The following is a 22578-nucleotide window of genomic DNA, read 5'->3' on the forward strand; positions in this document are numbered from 1 at the left end:
TGTTTGTTTAATGAATATAATATATATGTATAACACTGGTATGAAGGAATTGACGACCTCATTTAAATAATCTTTATTCTTGAGTGGAGACAAAGTGGGATCACGTGATATATCGTTTTAACATTTACATTATTATATTACTAAGAGACCTTAATAGCAGCAGAGGAAAGAGAGACTACAACCTTCAAAAGATGTAATTCGACCTTGGAGAGTTTGACCTCCAAGAATCGTTTTTTGTAGTACATATTATAGAATATATAAATGTGGATCCCGGTGCTGTGAGTTGTGTTGTAACTTATCGTCATAGCATTGAATAAAGGGGGCCCTACTCTGTTCCTGCAGGTGAGAAGGAGAGGAGAGGAGGGGGACTGAGAATTCAAGGATAAGGCATGAAGGGGAATGATGCTTTTCCTCTTATTTTTTTTTTTAGAGGCCTTTTCCTCCTACTTCCTAAAGTCCCCCTTCTTTCTTCATCTTTCAAGGAGACTCTCCTTTCCTTTACTCCTCTTCTTTTCTCAAGATTCCTCATGCAAGTCATGGCCTTGTGTCTCAATGAAAAAGGTGTCAAGGAGAAATTGCAAAGGGGAAATGAAAAGGGTAATTCGCCGACAGCGCTGTTCCTCTTTGAGGCCTATTGTCTACTCTTCTCCCCACCCCTTTTTCTCCTTATTATTGAAAGGCTTGGAAATAATTCCCCATTTCTCTCTTCTATAGCCCCATACCCACCCACCCTGTTCTCCATAATAAATTGCTCAAACAAGCAGGGAAAATCGCTTCCCTTCCCAAATTTTGAATCACTTATACCTCTCCAAGGACACTCACTTTGCTAAAAAGTTGTTTTCTATGTATTCCAAGGACTCGTCTCTCTGCTTTTACTCCTTTACTTCCCTTTCTTTCACATCTAAGACCTTGAAAACGTGGGGAGAGCTAGAGAGAGGTCGTGGAAAAGAAAGACAAACTTACTTATACTTATCTCTTTTCTCTATATATTATACGTATAATTACCTATGATAATACGTAATAATAACTTAGTATTACACAGAATATTCTATTTTATCATCCATCTTCCTATGTTCTTATAAAACTCGAAACTTATATCACCTCCTTTCGATATAATAAATATTTTTATCATATATGAGTAGATACCAGATACCAAGGCATCATTGGTTTTTGTCATAGTATTTAATGTACATATCTATACGTTAGAGCAAGGTTAATAGAAATATGTATTTCTATTAAGCTTGCGTTGGAGTATTTCCCGATACAACTAGTTAGTATCTCATTAATACATAGGTTATCTTTTTGCCTCTGTCTGTTTGTCAAAAGAGTTACGGCAAAAATTACAAATCCATTAACTTGTTACTAAGATTATATATGGTGAAAGTAAAAGGGACATTAAATTTTGAGAGTTCCAGGGGCAACCGCAAGGGGAGGGCTGTAACCTCACCCCAAATTAAGAAATTTTTGTTTTTACTAGAAAATTTAATATTTGATTTTTTTGTCAAAAATTTTAATATTTTAAATTTAATTTAATTTTTCAATTTTGTTTTCCTAAAAAATTAATTTTTCAAATTTTTTTTTCAAAAAATTTAATTTATATGAACAGCTATGGATTTTTTAATTTTTTATCCAGAATATTTAATATTTGAAATTTAATTTTATAATTTTTTTTCTAAGAAATTTAATATATATGAATAGCTAAATTCCAAAAAAATTAATTTTCTGTGAATAACTGGATTTTTGAAATTTTTTTCCAAAAAATTTAATATTTGAAATTTAATTTTCTGTGAGTAACAATAGATTTATGAAATTTTTTCCATAAAAATTTAACATTTTGTGAATAGAATTTTTTAGAAAAAAAAAACAACAACTAAAAAAACCAAGCCTTCCCCAAAATTTAATCCAGCGGACGCCCCTGAGTTCTAAGGTCAAAGTAGCACAAAATGTTCAAAATACATAATCGACCATAACTTTAACATATTAAGGTAAAGTGGTTAATATCAAAAAATACAATTAAGAAAAAATGACCATACGGATTCTAGTTGATTAGTGTCAAAGTATTTATTAGATCTATACTTGAGAGGCAAATAGCCTTTGATTTGATTGTCTTTCCTGATTTAAAAAGTTATTACCTCCAACATCGAAGTCGAACGGGTTATATTTCAGTTCAGTTTTGAGAGATAAAGATGTAGGTCATCTATGTAATCTAGCACAAAATCTTAAAAATACATAACCGACCACAACTTTCGAACATATTGAGGTACAGAACTCAAATTGATGCCATTATGTAGGTTTAATAAAAATGCTACATATAGCAAAAAATACAAGGTCAAGATTCAGGGTCAGTCACACAAAAGATCAAAAACGGAGAGTCCACCATCACTTCTTAACAAATTGATATATAGAGCTGAAATCATCTCTTTGAGGGACACAATACATATGCTAAGTAATAATACATATTTAAATATCAAGGCAATAGATATTAACTTCAACATCGCACTTTTTTTAATTTAATATAGAGAAGAAATCATATTTCATTTATAAAAAATGAGCATAGACGGAAGTTTGCACTCTTCCGAGAACCCATTCTAGATATTTATTAAAATAAGATAACTTAATAATTAATAAGATTGAAAATACGTAATTTATATACTATGTAACTACGCTTATAAAATTAAAAATATGTACTTTTAAATTGCATAAATGGGGTTTACTTGAGAGTAGAGACGCTAGATGACTCTAACAACAAGGGAAGAAATGTTGCTATGACGTCATTTTGCTATTTCAATAAATAAAGTCTAACTCAACTGGATATTATTATTAATATTATATTATTATATCATCGACTCGTCCATAAATCAAAAGAAGCTGGCGCAAATATTAATTCCTGGTCAACGTCAAAGTAGAAATGGAGGATTTGAGGAGGAAGGATTAGTAACTACAAAATAGAGATTTACTATCCAAAGAGGAAGATGTCTTTGTCCTCGGCTCTCGTAGAAGACGACTGGCTCAAGCCTCTGGTAGAGGATTTAGGACTCAGTGGGGATGATTACTTAAAGTGGGATGATTTGGCATTTTTGGATCTTGCCACGCCTCAAAGCAAGTCCAAGGTGCATCCAGACCTCTTTTTCGACTCCACGGGGTTATTTGATGGGGACTACTTTGAGAAGGGAGCGGCAGGAGCTCTCTTGGATCTGTTCCCATCATCCAGCACTCATGCTGAGGAAGGGGCTGAAAAGCTCCTTGAAGATCTTATTGAGCCCTCGCCCGCAACACAACCCCCACCACTTGTAGTTCCTCCTCTTGTCTCTTCCGTACATGACACTGCGTCGAATGAACCGGCGTCAACACTGCCAGAACAACCTCCACCTGTCGTGACCTCTGTTGCCAAAGGAGCAGATGAAGCAGGAGGGAGAATCACACTGGGTGGCATCAAGACCCTACCTGTAGACTCCATACCCAAGGATGCCCTTGCCAAAATATCGATTCAAAGAAATGCAAGAGAAAAAACTACAACCATCTCCGTTCTTACTCCAGATGGAACCTCCGGGAACTCTTATCAAGTCAATACTCTCAACGTCTTAGAAGCCATTGAGGCTCTCAAACCCCTCAACTTAGACAAATTGATTTTTTCTCAAACCAAGCTACACAAAACAATGCCGCCGCCGCCTTCTACTATCCAACAACATCAGCAACAACAAATGTCGTCCTTGTTGTTGTCGTCCTCATCATTTTCATCGTCACGTCAATCCAGCAAATCCATGACCAAAAAAGACTCCGATAGAATAGAGCTTCATGTTAATGAGTCCGAGTCCTCCTCTGTCCTTGTAGAAAAAGTACAAGACTCATCCACTGCAGCCTTTATTAAACATTTTCATTATCGGGGAATCTCAATTAATGCTCTTTTTAGGATCAAGTCATCCCCTCGATATTGGATCTGTCCCACTCAGGATTGTAAAAAAGGATTTTCGAAACTTAGTTTGCTCAAAGTTCATTTATATGAGCACTACGGAATTAGACCCTTCGAGTGTCCTATCCCTGGGTGTAAATGGAGCTTTAAAACTCCTTTTAAATTGAAGCGTCATCAAAGAACACACAATACTAAGGATAGTCTATGCAAAAAAAGATTTATATGCAACTATTGTAATGCTGGATTTAACACGGCTCGTAATCTAGGAGTGCACTTGAAATCACACGAGTCAAGCTTTTCTTCCTCTTTAACCACGCTTTTGACAGAAAGACAAGATGACCATTTTTTATACGATCTTTAAATTTTAACCAGGAAGTACTACTTCTTCTCAATTCATTCGAGTCTAAGTGTTTTAACACCCATTTATGTCCCTCATTCTTCACGTAAAAAAAAAAAAAAAAAAGGGAAGAGTTTGAAGCTTTTAAAATATTCATCTCTTTCGTCCAAGTTACTACTATTAATTATTCATGTATAAAAATTGTGATATTATGTTTCTATGTAGATCCTGTTTTATAGATATGAGTCCTCAAATCACAAAACATCACCTTCTCACGTCATTATTCTTATTCATTCTTCGAAAGAAAATTATTCTACATAATATATATATATATGTTGCTAAATATTTTTCGAAATTCATAGTCAATGTATAATAATATGTATTTAATTATATATATATTCATCCTTTTTAATTGATTATATCAAAATTTCACTTATTTATTTACGAGCAACCCTTTACCTTCCTTGTTACTAACTGTGTATATTTTTTGTGATTAGTGTTTAAATAGTAATACAAACATAAAATAATTATTTAACATTTATGGCCATGAAAATCGAATATATATTTATACTTGTAATCTTCTCATCTTGTATTTTCGTCTAAATTAACTTATGATGATAATAATTGGTTTTTACACCTCATTCTAATCGATTATGTTCCTAAATTATGCAAATTTATGTATTACAAATAAAAATTTAGTATTTGTGGTTCACAAAAAACATATCATTCATTTAATAAATAGGTTAATGACACTAAGTGTATTAATATGACATTAATGTTGATTTAATAGTACTAATATAATATCTGATTCTCAAAAGTATAGTGAGTTATTATAAAGTATTTGAACACCGAGGAAATATTATTACATTGACATGTTTCTTTGAAAAACCTATTTTTAGATAACCAAAATATTTCAAACGTCAAATTTTCCTACTCAAATATCCAAGGGAGGGGACACTCCACTGCCGTGTTGATTTCGGCTTGTTTCGTCATATTTCGTCAGGGATAGAAAATGTTTCCTTTACTCAGTTGAAACATTTATAAAAATTATTTCGTCTTCGTCTCATTATCATAATGCAAAAAATCTTCGTTAACAAATACATTTAGTCTAGTCATAGCTGACGAAATGAAGAATGCTCCCGTGGTGACACCTATTACATACTGGAAGCCACAACTCTGATTCGTGCACTAACTCTTTTTCGAAAGCCATTTTACGGAATGATCACTTTGCCAAAAAAATAATTAATATATTTGATGATGATTCATGTTGGTTGCTATAAATATGTAATTATGATTCCCATTCATGTTACACAAATTTAAAAAGATAAAATGTTTAATTATTTGCCATGCATTTCAATTATTAAGTGCTGATTAATTAATAATTACAAATATTTAAAGAAGAGGAGTCAATAAATCAATCAATGATTGAGATTCATTGATAATATGAATGTGTTGGAGCTACTATGAACCTGATCAAGTCTTCATAGACACTTATCTATCCTGAGGTTGTTTCTGACTATATAATTATCAAGATGGGCAATGTAGTAGTCTAGTAGATAATTACATAATGTGCGCGGAAAACTACCCACGGGGAAATTCCCCATATTTTCTTCAAACTTTATGTTGAATAATAACAAATTATAAATTTGTTTTATTAATTAATTAAGACTAAACATATTTGTTTGTTACATCCCCTAATCCCCCAAGGGAGTACCTTCAAGTGTGAGTGATATTATCGCAATATAGGAGGAGAAGGGGGGAAGATAAATATCTGAGGGTCCCTTAAAATATGTTTAAATACTCTCTGCTCTTGGATTGGCCAGTATCCCGGGGGACATAGTTTTGGCTTATACTTTTTTTTGGCATTACAAGGGTTCCTTGGATGTATTGACGATGGTTTTTAACAATCCTACAGTACCCCCAGACCAATCCGAGAGTGGGGAGTATTCAAACATATTTTAAGAGGCCCTAATCTGTTTATTCCCCTACTCCTCCTTACTAATCCTCTGTATCCATTTCTTCGAAGATTGGATAGAATATAAAAATTTGCAAGGAAAAGGTATAGTAATAATATTACTCATACTTGAAGGTACTCTTGGGGGATGGAACAAACAAATTCGTTTAGATATTTTTCATATATAATACTAAGCGAATTTATAATATGTTATTACTCACCATGAAGTTTGGACAAAATTTTCAATTTTCTCCATGGCAATCTTCCACAAGCAATTTTCCTAATACCGTACATAGTATTGCAGCATAAATCATCATCAATTATAATTATTATACTTTTTGGCAATAAAGTTTTCGGCTAATGTCCTAGAATCACTTTGATCAATACTGCATTAAATTAAATTTTAAATTGAATATGACATAGCGGTAGGTTTATATTTTAATAAACTAGAATGTATATCTCTTATTTTAAAAATTAAATTTTTTAAGTTGAGGAGGAGTTAGACCAAATTATAAATACACTCAATAATTTTAATACAATAATGACTTTTTTATGGAATCCATTTTCTGCTATAATGAAAAACTCTTCAGTAGTTCTTCATTCCTATTATTTTTGAGTTCTTACATTGATGATGTAAAACTTCTCATGGAAGAAGTATAAATTATCATTGATGTCATAAATTGCATTATAATTGAAAGAGACGTAATTTTGGGGTCTCTAAGTTCATATTTTTACAACTTAAAATGTGCAAATTTCCAATAAACCTTGATAAAACTCCATCATTCCGTGACCTTGGAGTGGCTGTGACGTTGCATATACTTTAGGGGTAAGAATGGAAAAAAATACTATTCGAACTTTGCCTCCCTATAAAATTTTATCATGTTAATCTGACGTTTTTAGCGAAAAATTGGGTACACATTTATTTTGAAAATATATAAATTCAAATTTTACCATCAATCAATATATGTAACGGGAGAGAAAAAAAATGTAACGTTAAATTAAATATAGAAAGAAAGACATACGACAGCTGCTGACTGATAAATAAATGGTTCAGACAGAACAAAGAATACACTTAATATTAATTTCATATAATTAACATTCTATAATCTTCAGTTTATCAAGGAAAGTCTATAAGGTAATTCGGATCACAATTTTTTTTTCTTTCTATTACTTATATAATTAATATTATAGTTATTTATGCACTTTTGGATTAATTTCCTTCAGTTTCTATAGAATTTCAGGAGATTGATAAAATACCTTTGTTTTGGAAAGTAGGGAAGACTCTTCTTAGTTATCATAAGGATTGATTATTTCACAAACACCTTATATAAAGGATCATTGCTGTAAAATATACCTGCAGCCCATGTGAATACATAGAAATTATCTCTCTGTGTTAATCGCAATTGAGAAAAATCATATTTTTTTTTAACCCAACAATACTCTTTTTCAACTTTTTGTTTACATAAAATTCAAGACACTAACGATATTTTATCTTGTTTAAAAGCTTAAATCCCTATGAAATGTGTAATATAATTATTTTTTTGTAATTTTTTGGAAAAGTTGGTATTCATTTAAAATAAGCCGACTCCGCTCAAGTTTGACAATCTGCTCCCGTCTTCCCTATCCTTAGGAAAGAGAGAAAGAGAAATAAAGACTTTGAGTCGAGAAATAACTGTGCGCAATGTTATTACTTATTAGAACAATGTTGGTTATCAAGAAAATCTTAGGGCAGACACAACAGATTTATTAAGTCTCTTTCTCTCTATAGTGACGTCATTGGGGTCATTTGTTAAAGTAAAATTGTATTAATTTAAATTATTTTTTTCCATTGACACCTTAATTATTAACGCTATATTTAGGTTTTTCAATCATTCTCTTTATTTATTCTTCTGTATTTGGGGTTCGAATGACGTGATCCGTTATGTTAGTAAATTTTCAGTGATCATTAGTGACTAACTTTGTGAATTACTGTGGGCGCTCGCAACCTCTTGTATCACTTCATGACGCTATGGCTTCACGGTTGTGGAATTTGAGTTTCAAAATCAAATCAAAGCAAAATAACTAATAACTAATAAGTAGTAAAATATTCAAATAATACAAATGAAAGCAAGGCCGTTTGATAAAGGATTGCTACTCTAATTACGAGAAGGTGTGAATGGGAAGTTGAATTTGCTAAGGATTTATTGGACCCTGCTCTTTATTTGATTTGTAAAGCAGAATGGATTTGGTAGTGGATGCCTCTGTTATTCAACTCAAGTACCTCTTTCGACTACGAGACGACGTAAAATCTCTCTTAGAAGAAGTTTCCGCACATGAAATGGACTTTTCCTCTCTCCTTGCCGTTTCTTTAGAGTTTTTTATTCAACACCTGGATTCGAATGCAGTAAGCATTTCAAGCATGAAGCTGGACGAGGACCTTTGTCTTTATCCCATCCTATCCACGGACAAGGACTATCAAGATAAAATATGCTCCATCCAAATTTCTCTGGACTCCTCTGAAACGGTTGATGACAAGCTGAATAACACCCAAGGTCTTTCTCTAGTAAATGACGCACTCCAAAAGCTCTATGCCACCCATCATATCGAAGTCAACAATTATTTTGTTCTTCTTTGCACCTTTAAATTCATTCTGTCCAAGAGAATGGAAATCATTGATTATTTTACTCTTGATAATCTAGGGTCTGAAGAGGAGAGCTTTAATGATGAATTGGAGAATGAAAAGCGATTGGAAAGACATGGTGCTGTATGTGAGATATGTGGAGATATGGATTTGGATCCAAAGTCGTTTTGTGAGGTCCTTGCTTGTGGGAAATGCATTACCTTTTTCATCGCCCATTTGGATAAAAGACTGGAACTAACTTGTTCAAAACTCGGAAACTGCCGTATCAATGATAAGATTTTGGACATATCCTGTAAAAAGTGTAGAATGAAACGGTGTATCGCTCTCTCTATGATTGAACATTATGATTTCAAATATAGGAGGATAGTCCAAATGATGGATTCTGCTTGTGATGCTTGTGATACTGTAGGGATTACTCGAGTAGTCAAGGGAGTATCCTTGTGTAGCGATTGTGAAAGTTTTTTGAAAAGCTGCTTAAAGAATAAAGATTTCGATGGGGAATCTGTTACCCAAGACGTTTCAGATGAGGGTACTAATTATGATAAGGAAGACAAGTCTGTTTTATTAAAGAGATTCAAGGCGCTGGGTATTCTACTTTCCGCTGAAGAACGGAAAGAAGAGGATCTAAAGCGATGTATTGGATGTGACGCATGTATTGAGAATAATAACCTAATAAAAAACGAACTCAAATGGAATGGATCTCTTTGTAAAACATGTGAAACCTTTATGTTTATGAGCATGACAACATCCGCCCGTCATTATTATACATGCTCTTCTGGGGAGCTGGGAAGGTTATGCGAGATACTTCCAAATAGTGATAATTCATGGTCTCAAAAATGTAATTACTGCTGGTTTCGAATCTTGGAAATGGGCGGTGTTGTTGAGCTTTGGAAAAACAATGGAAGTATTGAATCCCTAATGAGTAATTAAGTGACATACCATCATGAAAGTTAATTTTTTTATCAGTCCTGTATGTTATGAATCTTCTTGAAAACATATTTTAAAATAATTTTTATATCAAATGTATCATTTAGAAAATGGGGACTTCATACTTTTATATATATCATTTTGTGTTGTCTTGAATTATTTATTTTGTTTTTCGAATAAACCCGATACATCTGATGGGTCATCTAAGTTTTTTGTTTATTTTCTCTCATTATTAATCTTACACATGGAAAAATATGAAATAGTTACCAATTCAATGCATTTCTATTTATCTATGCTTAGTATTTAGGGGGGCTCAAACCTTTCCAAAAGTTTATGAAGGCCCCCCCCCCCAATTTTTAATTTATTACATATATATTAGACTCCACCGAAATGACAAAAGTTGGGAATTTGGTATCACCGGATATTTTTTATTTTACATTTTATTCCTCTAAACAAGAAAAGGATCATCAAAAGTGCAAAAAAAAATGGTCCTTCATGGACGCGTTTTGATTTGAAAATCTGTAAACTGTCAAAAAAGAAGAAGAAATTTTAGTATTGTTTTATTGAAATTATGGATTTGAATCCAGTTACATAATTTTTTATTTATTAAGTAAGATGAAACATATATTTTGCAACAATATTTCAATAATGTTTCTCTAACTTGCCTCATGTTATACTTATTTTAGTTCAAATATGTTGCCAAAGAATATATATTCTCTTTTGGTACCGCGTATTCCCCACATGTGTTACGATGTTTCTCATCATTTTTATTACTAATTTCTCATTTTTTGATACAAAATTTAAAAAATATTATTATTAAATATACTTTGGTTGTTCATTTATGCCGAATAAGACACTCTATTTCTGCAATTTATAATTTTGGACTGCAAAAACTGTCAATTAAGCTCTTAAAAATAAGATTATTTATTTACTATTCCTTAATTTCTAGTGTTGATTTATTTTTATTTCATCATATTTAAATTTTTTAAGTTTGATATTTTTCATTTATTATGAATATTTAATTCCTTTTTTCGATAACCTTTCAAAAAAGAAACTATGGATAAAAAATTTATTCTAATTACTTGTTTTTTTTGTTAATAGGGAAAATTAACCACAATTTTAATTTTGCTCGATGTATCCCTTGTCCACAAATTTGAGCTGAAGCTTTGGTTACTTCTTCTACTGCACGTTCACAACTTTGAGTGTGGGATGGTATTTTTAGAAGTCGAAGCGGTGAAGAGACTAAACTAATCAGTTGACTTTGAGGAATGACTACTGTGATAAAAGGTCAAGTGGCGTTGTCCCAATCTTGGATATTAACAATTGAAGTAGCATTGAAGTTAGGTGAACGGTATGGCAGTACACTGATATCTCTCAAATCACTTCTATCTCTTATGTCTCTTATTTTTGATATCCTGAATTTTCTATCATCTTGCTAAGAGCTGATAGTATAGATAGTAGAACATGGTCAGAGTGAGCATGCCACACATCTTTCTCCAAAAATTTCATGGAGATACTTTTTACTTTTTTTGAAAGTGTATCTTTTTTGTATTCATGTTCTGAATTAATTGTATTTGATGTAACGTATGTGATGGAACTGTTAAAATATTTAAATCAACTTTGATTTAGAAGCACATATGGAAGTAAAAATTTACTATGAACTCGACTATAAGGCGCAACTTTTTTGTTTTATCTCCAGCTTTGAGATACATAGTTGTACAAAACGACTTTGCAATATGGCCCATATTGAATGTGAAGCAATGCCGATTTAAATTTTAAGAAGTTATTTATATGCAATTCCTAATATAATCATTTTTGTAATGCGATAAGCATAAAATTGATCATTAGACAAATCATCAACCGTACTTTCAGACATTTCACGGAGTGGGGAACTTATGCTTATTTTTCTGAATTTATAATTAAACTCGAAGTCGTGATACCAAAAAAAAGAGACAAAAGAGATGGAAGTGAGTTGGGGGATATCAATGTAAGGTCATACTATTCACCTTTTCTCAATCGGGAGGATACTTCATTTATTAATATCCAGTATTGGAACAACTCCACTTGACCTTTTATCACAGTAGTCATTCCTCAAAGTCAACTAATTCATTTTATCGAAAAAAAGAATAAATTAAGTATTCATAATCATTGAAAAATATCAAACTTATAGAATATCAAAATAAAAATATGCTTAAATAACAAATCAACCTTAGAAATTAAGGAATAATAAATGAAAGGTAATATTTTTAAGAGTTTAATTGACAGTTTTTGTAGTCCCAAATTATAAATTGGTAAAATTGATAGTCTTATTATGGATAAATGAACAAATACGTGCGCGTAATACGCGGTACCAAAAGATAATATTTATTTGTTGGAAGCTTGTTCGGAACTAAAATACTCATACCATGAGGCAAGTTAGAGAAAGATTGGAGAATGCAAAATGAATGTTTGATCTACAATATTTAATAAAATAAAAATCATATAACTGGATTTAAATTGATAACTTTCAAGAAGCAACATCAAAATTTCCTTTTTTTCGACATTTTACAGATTTTCAAATCATAATGCGTCCATGAAGGACCATTTTTTTTGGACGTTTGAGGGTTATTTTCTTCTTTAAAGAAATAAAATGGAGAATAAAAAATATCCGGCGATACCAAATTCCCAACTTTTGTCATCAAGGCACACTAATAAGTAATAATAAATATACAGAATGGTCTAGATAAATTTGGAAAATCTTTTAAGGCTTACAACGAACGAACTAGATGGGGTAGAACTATAATTTTGTTATTATTTGAAAGCTATATTTAATTATATTCAATTATTTGTAAAGAGATACGCCTTTCTTGATAAGCTCGGCCAGACGACGCTGGAAGCTTTTGCATGGCCGGTGCGACCTCGTGTTGATCCAGCTTTGTCATTGCAATTGTTCTGGTTTTGCACCTTTAAATATCCTCACTTTTGGAGTCCGGATTTTTGGCCTGCAAACAGCCCGGACCTAAAATTATGCGGCTTCTATTTCTGGAGTAGGATCGAGCATGAGGCCTGTACCAAGTATCATTCGTCTGTGAAGGCCCTGAAGAAGTCCATTACTTGTACAATGACAAGGCTAGATTTGCACGAGGTCTCCCGCACCTGCCAATGCTCCTGGTGCCGTGTGGTTGAGATTATCAAGAAAAATGGACCTCATTATAAATTATTGAATTTAATTAAATGTAGCCAATAAAAAAATATGGTTCTACCCTATCTAGTTCGTTCGTTATATACCTTTAAATAATTTCCAATTTATCTGGACCACTCTGTATATATTTAAAAAATAAACCTATTCATATAAGTGACTATATTACGGTGTTTTTTTAATTTTTGGGGCTAAGCCCACTAACATCAAATGGTTAAAGTTAACAACACCCCTGGTAGTCTATAAATACAATCATATACATACTCATACTCATAAGTCGGTTTGAAGTTTTTTTTCCCTAAGGGGGTATTTTACGTTATTAATTTTCATGCACCAAGAAATTCTTGTATTTAATTAAATAGACTTCTGGAAATGATTCATAAAATATTCGTCATTTTCTTTTCTTTTATTATAAAATAAATTCCATTTTTGTTACGATAATCTTATTTATTTATATTAACATAGATAGTTTTAATATATTCTATTTAACAATGTGTATTTTAATATTCGTAAGAGTAAAGTTTATAAACTTAATCTTATTTATTTATATTAACTAGATAGAAGAGTAAAGTAAATTTACTCTTCAGGATATTTTGAGATATTGACAGCCATATATATTTTCTAAACCAATTAATACTAAAACAATAGTTGTTAGGATATAATTGCCTCAACATATATCTGTTGAAATTTGTTGATAAATAATGTATTTTAAGTTAAAGTTGGTAATATTTTGATTTCCAAAAAGTGAACGTTTGGCATATAGAGAAAGGTGTTAATATTTAAAATTAATACATTTAAGAAAAAAATTGATTCTTGTGTTAGTATTCTTCAAAAAAAAAAAATATATATTTTTTTGTTTTTCGAAGAAAATATTTTGGAGTTTTGTCTTTCTTTCATTTTAACTTTATTTTCTATTTATGACTTAATTTTTAAATTCTTGCATTTCTTCTTCACAAAATCGGACATTTCATACATTTATTTAAGAAGTCCTTGAACTGGTTTTAAAAATAGGACATACACTGGGAATAGACTCCTCTAGGAGTTATAAAACAATCAATAAGTAAACCTTCAGCAAGAGGTACATCGTAACTTCAGTATCACTGATAACTAATTACTTTTACGCTTAAATCAAAAATTCACCAATATTTCATCATATTTATGCTGTGTACTAATTGCAATTTCTTTGTCTTAAAATGTGTCATTTTATTACAAAATTGGCCCTTCTAATTAAAAACTATTAATTAATAGTATAATTATATTTTAATCTATTAAAATTACATGGTTAATGTATTTATTAGTAATATAACTTTGGAGATCTGAACTTGTTATGTACCACATAATACTTATATTTTAATATTTTGTATAAAAATAGCCAAAATTTACACCATTAATGTATTGATCATCTATGAAATATTTAATTATTGCATTATCCTCATCCGAAGTACTGTTAATCTTTCATTTAAGATTATTCATCCCATTTTTTTGGTTATAACTTGTACAGTTTCCTTATACAAGTTGCAACATGTACACAATATATATATGGTAAAGATAAAGAAAATATATTGATACCAAATAAAACTAATCTAGGCAAGGCTGTTCAAATTTATTCTAATCATTGCCCATCCATTGACACTCCGACACAAGGCCTTTTAATAAATACAGTTTTTAATATACTAAAATAAGACCTAACAAATTATAAAAATATCATGGAATAATATAAATTCTCTATGGTTGGAGAAGAAAGATCTTGAAGGCTAATCTTTGATCAAGTCAAATTTTAGGAATCATAAGGATTTCTTTAGGTTTATTATTATTTTTTATGGCTTGAACTACAAGGGCTCTCAGTTACCTTTTAGGTACCAGATGCATTGGCTTCTCCAACTTCAGTTTCTTTACTAGTTTGATCACCTTATCTTAAGTCCCCTAGTACAAAATTTTTAATGAACCATTTTCTTTTGAATAATTTAAAATGTGATCTTATATATAGCTAACTATTTTATTTTTTAACATTCTCATTTTAGGCGTCATGATCAATTTCATCAGCAAGTCTCGGTTAGCTACAACTGCTGGTATCGTTGGAATGTTCTTTTTCCACGAAAATAATCGCCGTGAAATACTTGCAGACTCTTTTCTGGAAACCAAATTGTATGTATTAACTTGGGATTAAATATCTACTCTCTTGCTCAATATTTCAGCTTCTAATTTGAATTATAGATTTTTCTTCTTCTCAAAATGAGTCATTATTCATTCAGTCACTTAGGTCATTATTGTAGAATGTGCAGAAAGGCTCAATATACTTAATGCTATAAATAAATCAATATACGTGTACCTTAATGTGTTTATATTAATTTAATGTTGGTTAAAGTTATTGATTTATGTATCAAGAATGTTTTTACGATTTCTATTCGATGTATTTTATTTGTAGTTCTACAAAAACGAGATTTTTTGAGTAAAATGATAGAAAAAGTTTAATAATTAATCTAAATAAATTAATGCAAATCAACTTTCAATTATAGGAAGGGAAGCATATCTTCCAAGAAGATTGAGGATACAAAAAAATTAATGGGCAAATGTAAACATGCTTGTAGATCAGTAATGCATGAAAATGGTCTTCCAGGCTTATTTATTGCTGTTCACAAGGATGGAAAACTCATTTGGGAACAAGGTAAAGCTCTGTACTAAACTTTGTACCTAATATAAGACAACTTTGATTGAAAATTAATCATTATTAATTATTATCAACGGGAGGAATGGGATATAGTGATGTGGAGAATCATGTTGTGGCTTCATCCAACTCCGTGCTCCGTATTGCATCAATTTCTAAATCACTTACTTCTATTCTTGTTGGAAAATTCATCGATGAAGGAAAGCTACATTTGGAGGATAAGGTATCTGATTATATTCCTGACTATCCATATCCACAGATATCCATCCGACAACTCTTGAGTCATACTTCTGGGATTCGGCACTATGAAAAGAAAAAGAATGAGATTGACAAGCAGGATAAGTTGAAGAATAATAAGGAGGATGAAGAAGAGTCAGATATCAAGGAATTCCTTTTAAATAAGAAATTTAAGACTGTTTCCGAATCGTTGGAATTGTTTAAGAATGATGAGCTTTTGTGTGAGCCTGGTGAGCTAATTGTTTTTTTATATATAATAAATCATTATATACGTGACCCGCCGGTTATAATAAAACAAGATAGAATGGTTTTTCTCAAAATTGAAATTTGATTAAATTTGTGTTGCTTTACTAATTATTGTTCAGATTAATCCTTGAACGATTGTTAATTGCACTTAAAGTACAAAAAAATCATTGTCACTATGTGAGAATTATAAATGTTATTAGAAACGCCATATCGTTACCAAATTAAGTCTTATAAATCAAATAAAGTATCTAAACTATACATAACATTCCTGAGTAACTCTCAACTTATCCCAGAAATTTGAATTCAAAAGCAATAATTGACCAAAATAAGTTCATTAAATATTAGTTTGGATGTATATATGATGTAAAAAATATACGTGTGTAAATTGGGAATTTTTACACACTTTTTTATATTTTTTTCAAGATTTTTTTTTGTGTTGACGCACCACAAACATATGTGCAGAGTACAGTGAATATCAATATTTTTGTATTGAATATGTCATACATAATTTTGGAACACCTCTACAGGCGTAAGTTATGTCGATTATTGAGGAATTAAAAAGACATTAAAACAATAATGATTTGATAAAATGATATATAATTTCTATAAATAATTTACTATTATTATTTTGCTTCATGAAGTTTTCAATGATTTCATTGAAAATATTCAGCCATTAAAGTCATTTATCATAATTTTAATATGTAATCTATTACATTTAAAAATGGAAAATAATACACTGAACAGTGTTTTATGTACAAATAAAAATAAAATTGAAAAATGATACCATATTGCAAAAAATAATAGGATTCGATTATAATTACAGGTGATAAATACTCATATACAACACATGGATTCACTCTTTTATCCGCAATTATCGAGGAGGCTGAAAAAAAGCATTTGAAAAAATTAAAAAAAGATGAACAACAAAAAAATGTCAAATTTGCAACTTTGATGAAGAGAATGTTCAAGGATTTGGGCCTCAAAAATACATATTTGGATGAGAATGACCCTATCATATATAATCGTACAAGGTTCTTTAGAAAGCGCCTTCTTTTAAGTACTTTACTAATGATGTATGCCTCCACAGGTTCTACGTTCGAGATAAAAACCACAAACTCAAAAACTCTCCACACGTTGATAACTCGTACAAATGGGCTGGAGGTGGCTTTCTTTCCTCTGTCAGGGATCTGTGTAAATTTGGAGATATTGTTCTGTATTCTTTTCAACATGAGGATGGGTATATTACACAAAGCACAGCAAATAAATTGTGGTCAGGTGTTGTTAAAACAAATCCGGATCGTTCTCAAAATGAATATGGATTGGGATGGGCTGTAACACCTGAACATGAAGTTTGCAAAATGTGCAGAAAAGATTATTTTTCTGTGGAGCACACTGGAGGAGCAGTGGGTGCTTCTTCCATTCTCTTTATTCGTCCTTTCAAGAATAGTAGTGATTCAAGGGATAAAAAGGGAGAAGGAATCAATGGAATGGTGATTGCAATCATCACAAATATGGAAAATGTTGGACTAAGGGAACTTGCAAGAGAAATAGCGCAATTATTTGAGGATAACCAAGACGTGGTCTACGAAGAAAAACCAAGCCTCTCTTAATATTTTTCCATGGCTTGCAAACATAAATCTTGATATACCTCAAAAAGGATTCAATGTACATAGAATATATTCACATGTTATATATATTTATCGTTGTTAAGTGAAGGATTGTTATTTTTTGATTATCTTCTATTTTTAGATTTAATGAAGACATGCGTATCTTTAATTAAAAAAGCCAATCATTTATTAATTAATTGTAATTATATCTTAATATTTAATATCTCACATGGGCTGAAAAGTATCGGGCTTGATTTTTGTAAATTAACCTCACTTTCAGTTAGCTGTCGATTTCCTCGTCTCATTTGATCACGTCGTTACCTTTATTGTATCAGACAACCTTTTCTTTAAAAATAGTAGAAACAAGCCTCGAAATCATTTTTTAGTTAGCCAAATCAGTCAATAATCACTGTAATTGATATTTATCCCATAAGTACTCACAGACTATCATTTGTCATATTATTTATCCACAATTTAAAAAAAAAGTTAGGTACATAAATATACTTTATAGTAACATTAATATCCTACATAGTATTATATTCGATACTGTATATTTTATTAAAAGCGTAGCTATACACTGGTATTTCTATTAGATAGTCAAAATTTCTTCATATAAACAATAAGATACCCAGTTTATATATATACGAGGGTTGTTTGAAAAGTCCGTGAGTGTTCTTTCATGAGATGCTACCAACTAAACATAACCTCGATACGCACACGTAGTCCCATCTCTCGGACTTTGCACGACTTTTCAAACGACCCTCGTATATAGAGGGGCAGGAATAAAGGAATTTTTGCTTTGTATTTAAATATTTTTTCGTAAGGATGAAAATTTCTCTCGGAGAAATAGTGATAAAAAAGAAGAAATTGTATTCCTGTCTTTTTGAGCATAACTCATAGGTATATCAACTTATTACTTAGTTTATTGATCAAAATAAATAAATTATGAAATAACCATGACGTATCAAGTGAGACAAAGGAATCGACAGCTGACAACAAAATATATGTGGTATTTTTGTGTTAGCGAGGTCAGCATTGTTACGCTACTACTATTTCATAATTTATTCTTTTTGATAATAAACGGTGTAATAAGCTACAAAGGACAACTTTATTATACAGATATAACTTGTACTATAGATATGCTCGTATATATACGAGGGTGTTCTGAAAAGTTTCCGAGATCGATGTGAAGTTTCACCAAAGTTTCAGCCATTTTGGACTATCAGTTGTTATGTAACAGTCGTTTGAGTGAGGCACATATGGGACGGGTCAAAGAGACTATAAGGGAAAGAGGAGTCATGTATATCAATCAAAAATGTTTTTCTTTACTTTTTATTTCAACCATCTTGTCTCTTATTTCCTTATTAGTCTCTTTTGGACAGGTTACAGAGATGGGAACATCGCTGAGAGAAGTTTGTTGAGTAACAAGGAAATTTTTGTTGAAAAAGAAGAAAAAAGTCAGAATTTTTTTTTCACAAAAAACTCTCAAATCAACTCAAACAACTGCTACATTAACATAACAACTGCAAATCCAAAATGGCTGAAACTTTGATGAGTAGTTGTCAATAGATGCTAGATAGACAGTGTTGTAAATTTTTTACCTAGCCCGTTTTTTTGGAATTGATAATCTGAAGAATTTTGTTTAATTTCCCTTAGTATTATTTAATTTCTGAGTAGTGAACATCCTTTCTTAAATATATTCAAAACCTGATTGAACATTATTGTGTGTGTTCCTAAAGATGGAGCGTGACCCTGAGGGTTATTGTGGAGTTATAATTGTAGGTCCTTATTGGACATTAATATTAAGCTAATTAAAAAACAAACAAACCTTTAGAAGTTAAATAAAACAAAAGAAAAAAGTTAGTGTGTGCATAGAGTATTCCTTGATTTAGATATACATATATATATAACTAAAGAAGGAATCTGTGTCAAGAAAAAACTAAGTATACCGATTACAAAAAGTAAAACCGATTTATACGTGTGCTCTTTCTTCTTTTTTTGTTCTTTATTTAATAGGTCGTTGAGTGAACGACAGTTCAACGGTCGGCCTTTGAATATTTTTCTTCTCTAAACCTTATAATCTCATTTTAAAAAAAGTGTGCAAAGATAGAAACCAACATGCATCAAGGATAATTATTAAAATTTTATGGTCTTTATTTTTTGTTTTATATAAATTAGGTAACTTCAGAATGAATTTGAGAGTTATATGTTGCAGACAACGCCGGGACACTAACTCTTGTAAGACAATGAATTTTGACTTATTTAGCCTATACTTTTTTTTTAAAATGAAGCCTTATTTAACATTGAAAATAAATCATTCAACATAAATAATTTCAAAAAGTGGGGTATTATTTGGAATGATTTATTGGTTCCAGTTGATTTATATTCAACTTTCAATATCCAGGAGAAAGATAGTTTCGAACAAAGGTTTTCATTTCTTGATAGTTTCAAATTTTTATGACATTACCATCCAAGACCTAAAAAATTGTATTTAATGATGCTCCAATTGTTTTGAATCAGACGTAATCTGATACACTTCTGAACTTCTTTTAGTTAGATGTGATCTATCTTCTGATCACATCAAAATCTTCAAATCCAAAGATATCTGTCTACTGTAGATGGAATCCATCGGCTAGTTTGGGATGAACAATGAATTTTATAATTATGTTTGAATTAATTGAAAGGCTAGAAAATATCTAAGATATCTTTAGGATTTATAGTTTTCAAATCAAGATAAAGTTCCTTCATTTTAAGTATCAATTTATTCAATAAAATATTTGTGGATATTGCTATTCGTAGAAAATATTCAATTTAATAGAGGTCTAATAATACATGTCACTGCTAAATAAATTTAGAGTAAATTGACCTCTACATAGGACAATGCAAGCAAGACTTTTAGGTCAAGCCCATATTTTGAGTGAAATGATCAAATATAAAGGTACATAATTGTGGCACAACAGTAAACACCCACATAAAAATCCGTTCAAACTCATATACATAAATTGATTCTATGATTTATAGCTGGAAATATTGGTAATACAATAGCGAAACTGCTTTATAATGCTACAGTTTTGCCCTGTGGTGGTCGTATTACCATAAAATATTTAAAGAAAGATATATATGAATCGCAAGGAAGTGAAGGGTCATATACCCCCCCCGTAGTACAAAATAGTTTTGATTTGATTCATGACATACACATTATACATATAAAATTTATCATCGACAGTATAAATGCATGATAAATATGTTGAAAAAAAGAAAAAAGAAAATTCGAATTAAATTTGTTTAAATGACCATCCACATGAATGAAGATAAGGAAAAGTAATTTTTGGGGTAGAAGGGGGGCTACAGTGCTAAGAATATGCTCTTGACTAATACTATGTAAATTAATCATTACTTGTTATTTCTACATAATATGTGTTATTATACCTATTTCTTTCATGAATTAATCATGTCTAAAAAACGATATTGATTGTCCAATACGTATTATTTGATATAGGGTGCGTATGAGTATTGTATTTAAAAAAACCACTTTCATCCCACGTATAATTACACACAAAATTTACATCTTATATATATTTATAAGCCTTTTTTGGTATTATTACACATGGAATTCAAAACAGTCGAACAAATCAGTTTGAAATTTAGCAAGTAGGCATTTAAAATAAAAAAAAAAACATATTCCTTTGATTTGAGGCTATTATGAGGCTGTTTTTGACCGAAATAAACCTCATTTCCCTTATCTCTTTCTATATCTCACTACTTCTTTTCTTTCTGTTTCTTTCTACATCCTTTTTTCTGTCTATTTTCTTCCACCTTCATTCTCTGTTTCTAGTCTTTTGTATTCAACCCTGTAACGCAGGCACCCTCTGCCTTTATTCGTGTTGGGTCAGTCCATTATCGGTCTGAGTCGATCACGTGATAGTCTCACTCGGTCGGTCAAAAAAACAACAACAACCCATTAATAAAACTCTTGTCACTTGACTTTTTCCTAAATGGGTCCGCAGACTGAAGACGTAGACCACAAAAGAAAGAAGCTTTTAAATTATACAACTGGCCTGTGGAGACACAGGAATGCCCTATTTGGAAATAGCAACGAAATGAATTATCATAATCTATATATGTTATTTTAAAAAAGGTGTGTGACGTCACATGTTTTCTTTTTCTAATTTATATTGGTACAGACCCCGGTCCATCGACTCACTCAATTTAGACCGATGGAATGTCGATCCGGTTCATTCAGTCTTGACCGGCCCAACACTAGCTTGTATTAATAACAATTCCTTGCTCTACATAAAAAAACACACACACACGTATTGTCGTAGACATTCAAAGATGAGGTACACTACTACACTATCGATTTACAAAAGTCTCCTTATAATAAATTAGTTCTTTCTGAGGGGAATTTCTGATCTTAGATTATTACCCCCCTTCAAAATATTTATTGACGCCTCTTTCAATGACTTTTAACATTTTATAAATTTTATTGTCATATTAAAATTAAAGGCAATGTTTAATTGTTGTGGCAGGAATGACTGCAATGTCGATCCTCAATTCTACTCCTAGTCCAACAAAGACTTACAATAATAACTTCAGAACAAATCTTTTCACATTTATCTTTTCCCTAGACCCCACTCACGATAAAACCGGCCTTGCTGGGCCTTTAGATCTAGAAGGAAACAAAAGGAACTTTTGCTTGCCGCTCTAATAGAATACTATAATCAAAATAGTCCTCTTTCTAAGATAAACATGTTTTAATTTTTATAAGCTTATTGGAATTTCCTCTCATTCCCTTCCTATCCGTTTTTTTTTACAAAAACCAAATTGAAGAAATTTGTACTCTATGTAACAAGATGCTGAATTCTAATTACAAAACATAATTCGAACCATTTCTTCA

General features: G+C 31.1%; 3 protein-coding genes across 4 annotated transcripts; all 3 read left to right on the top strand.

Annotated features, from left to right (window-relative positions):
- The first annotated feature begins 2728 nt into the window (after positions 1 to 2728).
- On the top strand, positions 2729 to 4966 carry LOC121120355 (uncharacterized). Its single transcript, XM_040715204.2, has one exon. It carries the CDS (start codon positions 2973 to 2975, stop codon positions 4269 to 4271), a length of 1299 nt encoding a protein of 432 aa, XP_040571138.1. The 5' UTR covers positions 2729 to 2972; the 3' UTR covers positions 4272 to 4966.
- A 2235-nt stretch (positions 4967 to 7201) lies between these two features.
- LOC121120365 (serine beta-lactamase-like protein LACTB, mitochondrial) lies at positions 7202 to 18781 on the top strand. The gene is made up of 6 exons (XM_040715213.2): positions 7202 to 7336; positions 14948 to 15071; positions 15443 to 15591; positions 15675 to 16058; positions 16898 to 17105; positions 17162 to 18781. The coding sequence occupies exons 2-6, from the start codon at positions 14953 to 14955 to the stop codon at positions 17682 to 17684; spliced, it is 1383 nt and encodes a 460-aa protein (XP_040571147.1). The 5' UTR covers positions 7202 to 7336; positions 14948 to 14952; the 3' UTR covers positions 17685 to 18781.
- LOC121120373 (uncharacterized) lies at positions 7865 to 9955 on the top strand. 2 transcript variants are annotated; one of them, XM_040715236.2, is made up of 2 exons: positions 7865 to 7995; positions 8061 to 9955. In XM_040715236.2, the coding sequence occupies exon 2, from the start codon at positions 8420 to 8422 to the stop codon at positions 9749 to 9751; it is 1332 nt and encodes a 443-aa protein (XP_040571170.1). In that variant the 5' UTR covers positions 7865 to 7995; positions 8061 to 8419; the 3' UTR covers positions 9752 to 9955. The 2 variants fall into 2 exon arrangements, with proteins under 2 accessions (XP_040571170.1, XP_040571161.1); XM_040715227.2 differs by having other exon boundaries at positions 7879 to 8003.
- Positions 18782 to 22578: the final 3797 nt, after the last annotated feature.

This window comes from Lepeophtheirus salmonis, chromosome 1 (assembly GCF_016086655.4).
Source record: "Lepeophtheirus salmonis chromosome 1, UVic_Lsal_1.4, whole genome shotgun sequence".
Taxonomy (NCBI): Eukaryota; Metazoa; Arthropoda; class Copepoda; order Siphonostomatoida; family Caligidae; genus Lepeophtheirus; species Lepeophtheirus salmonis.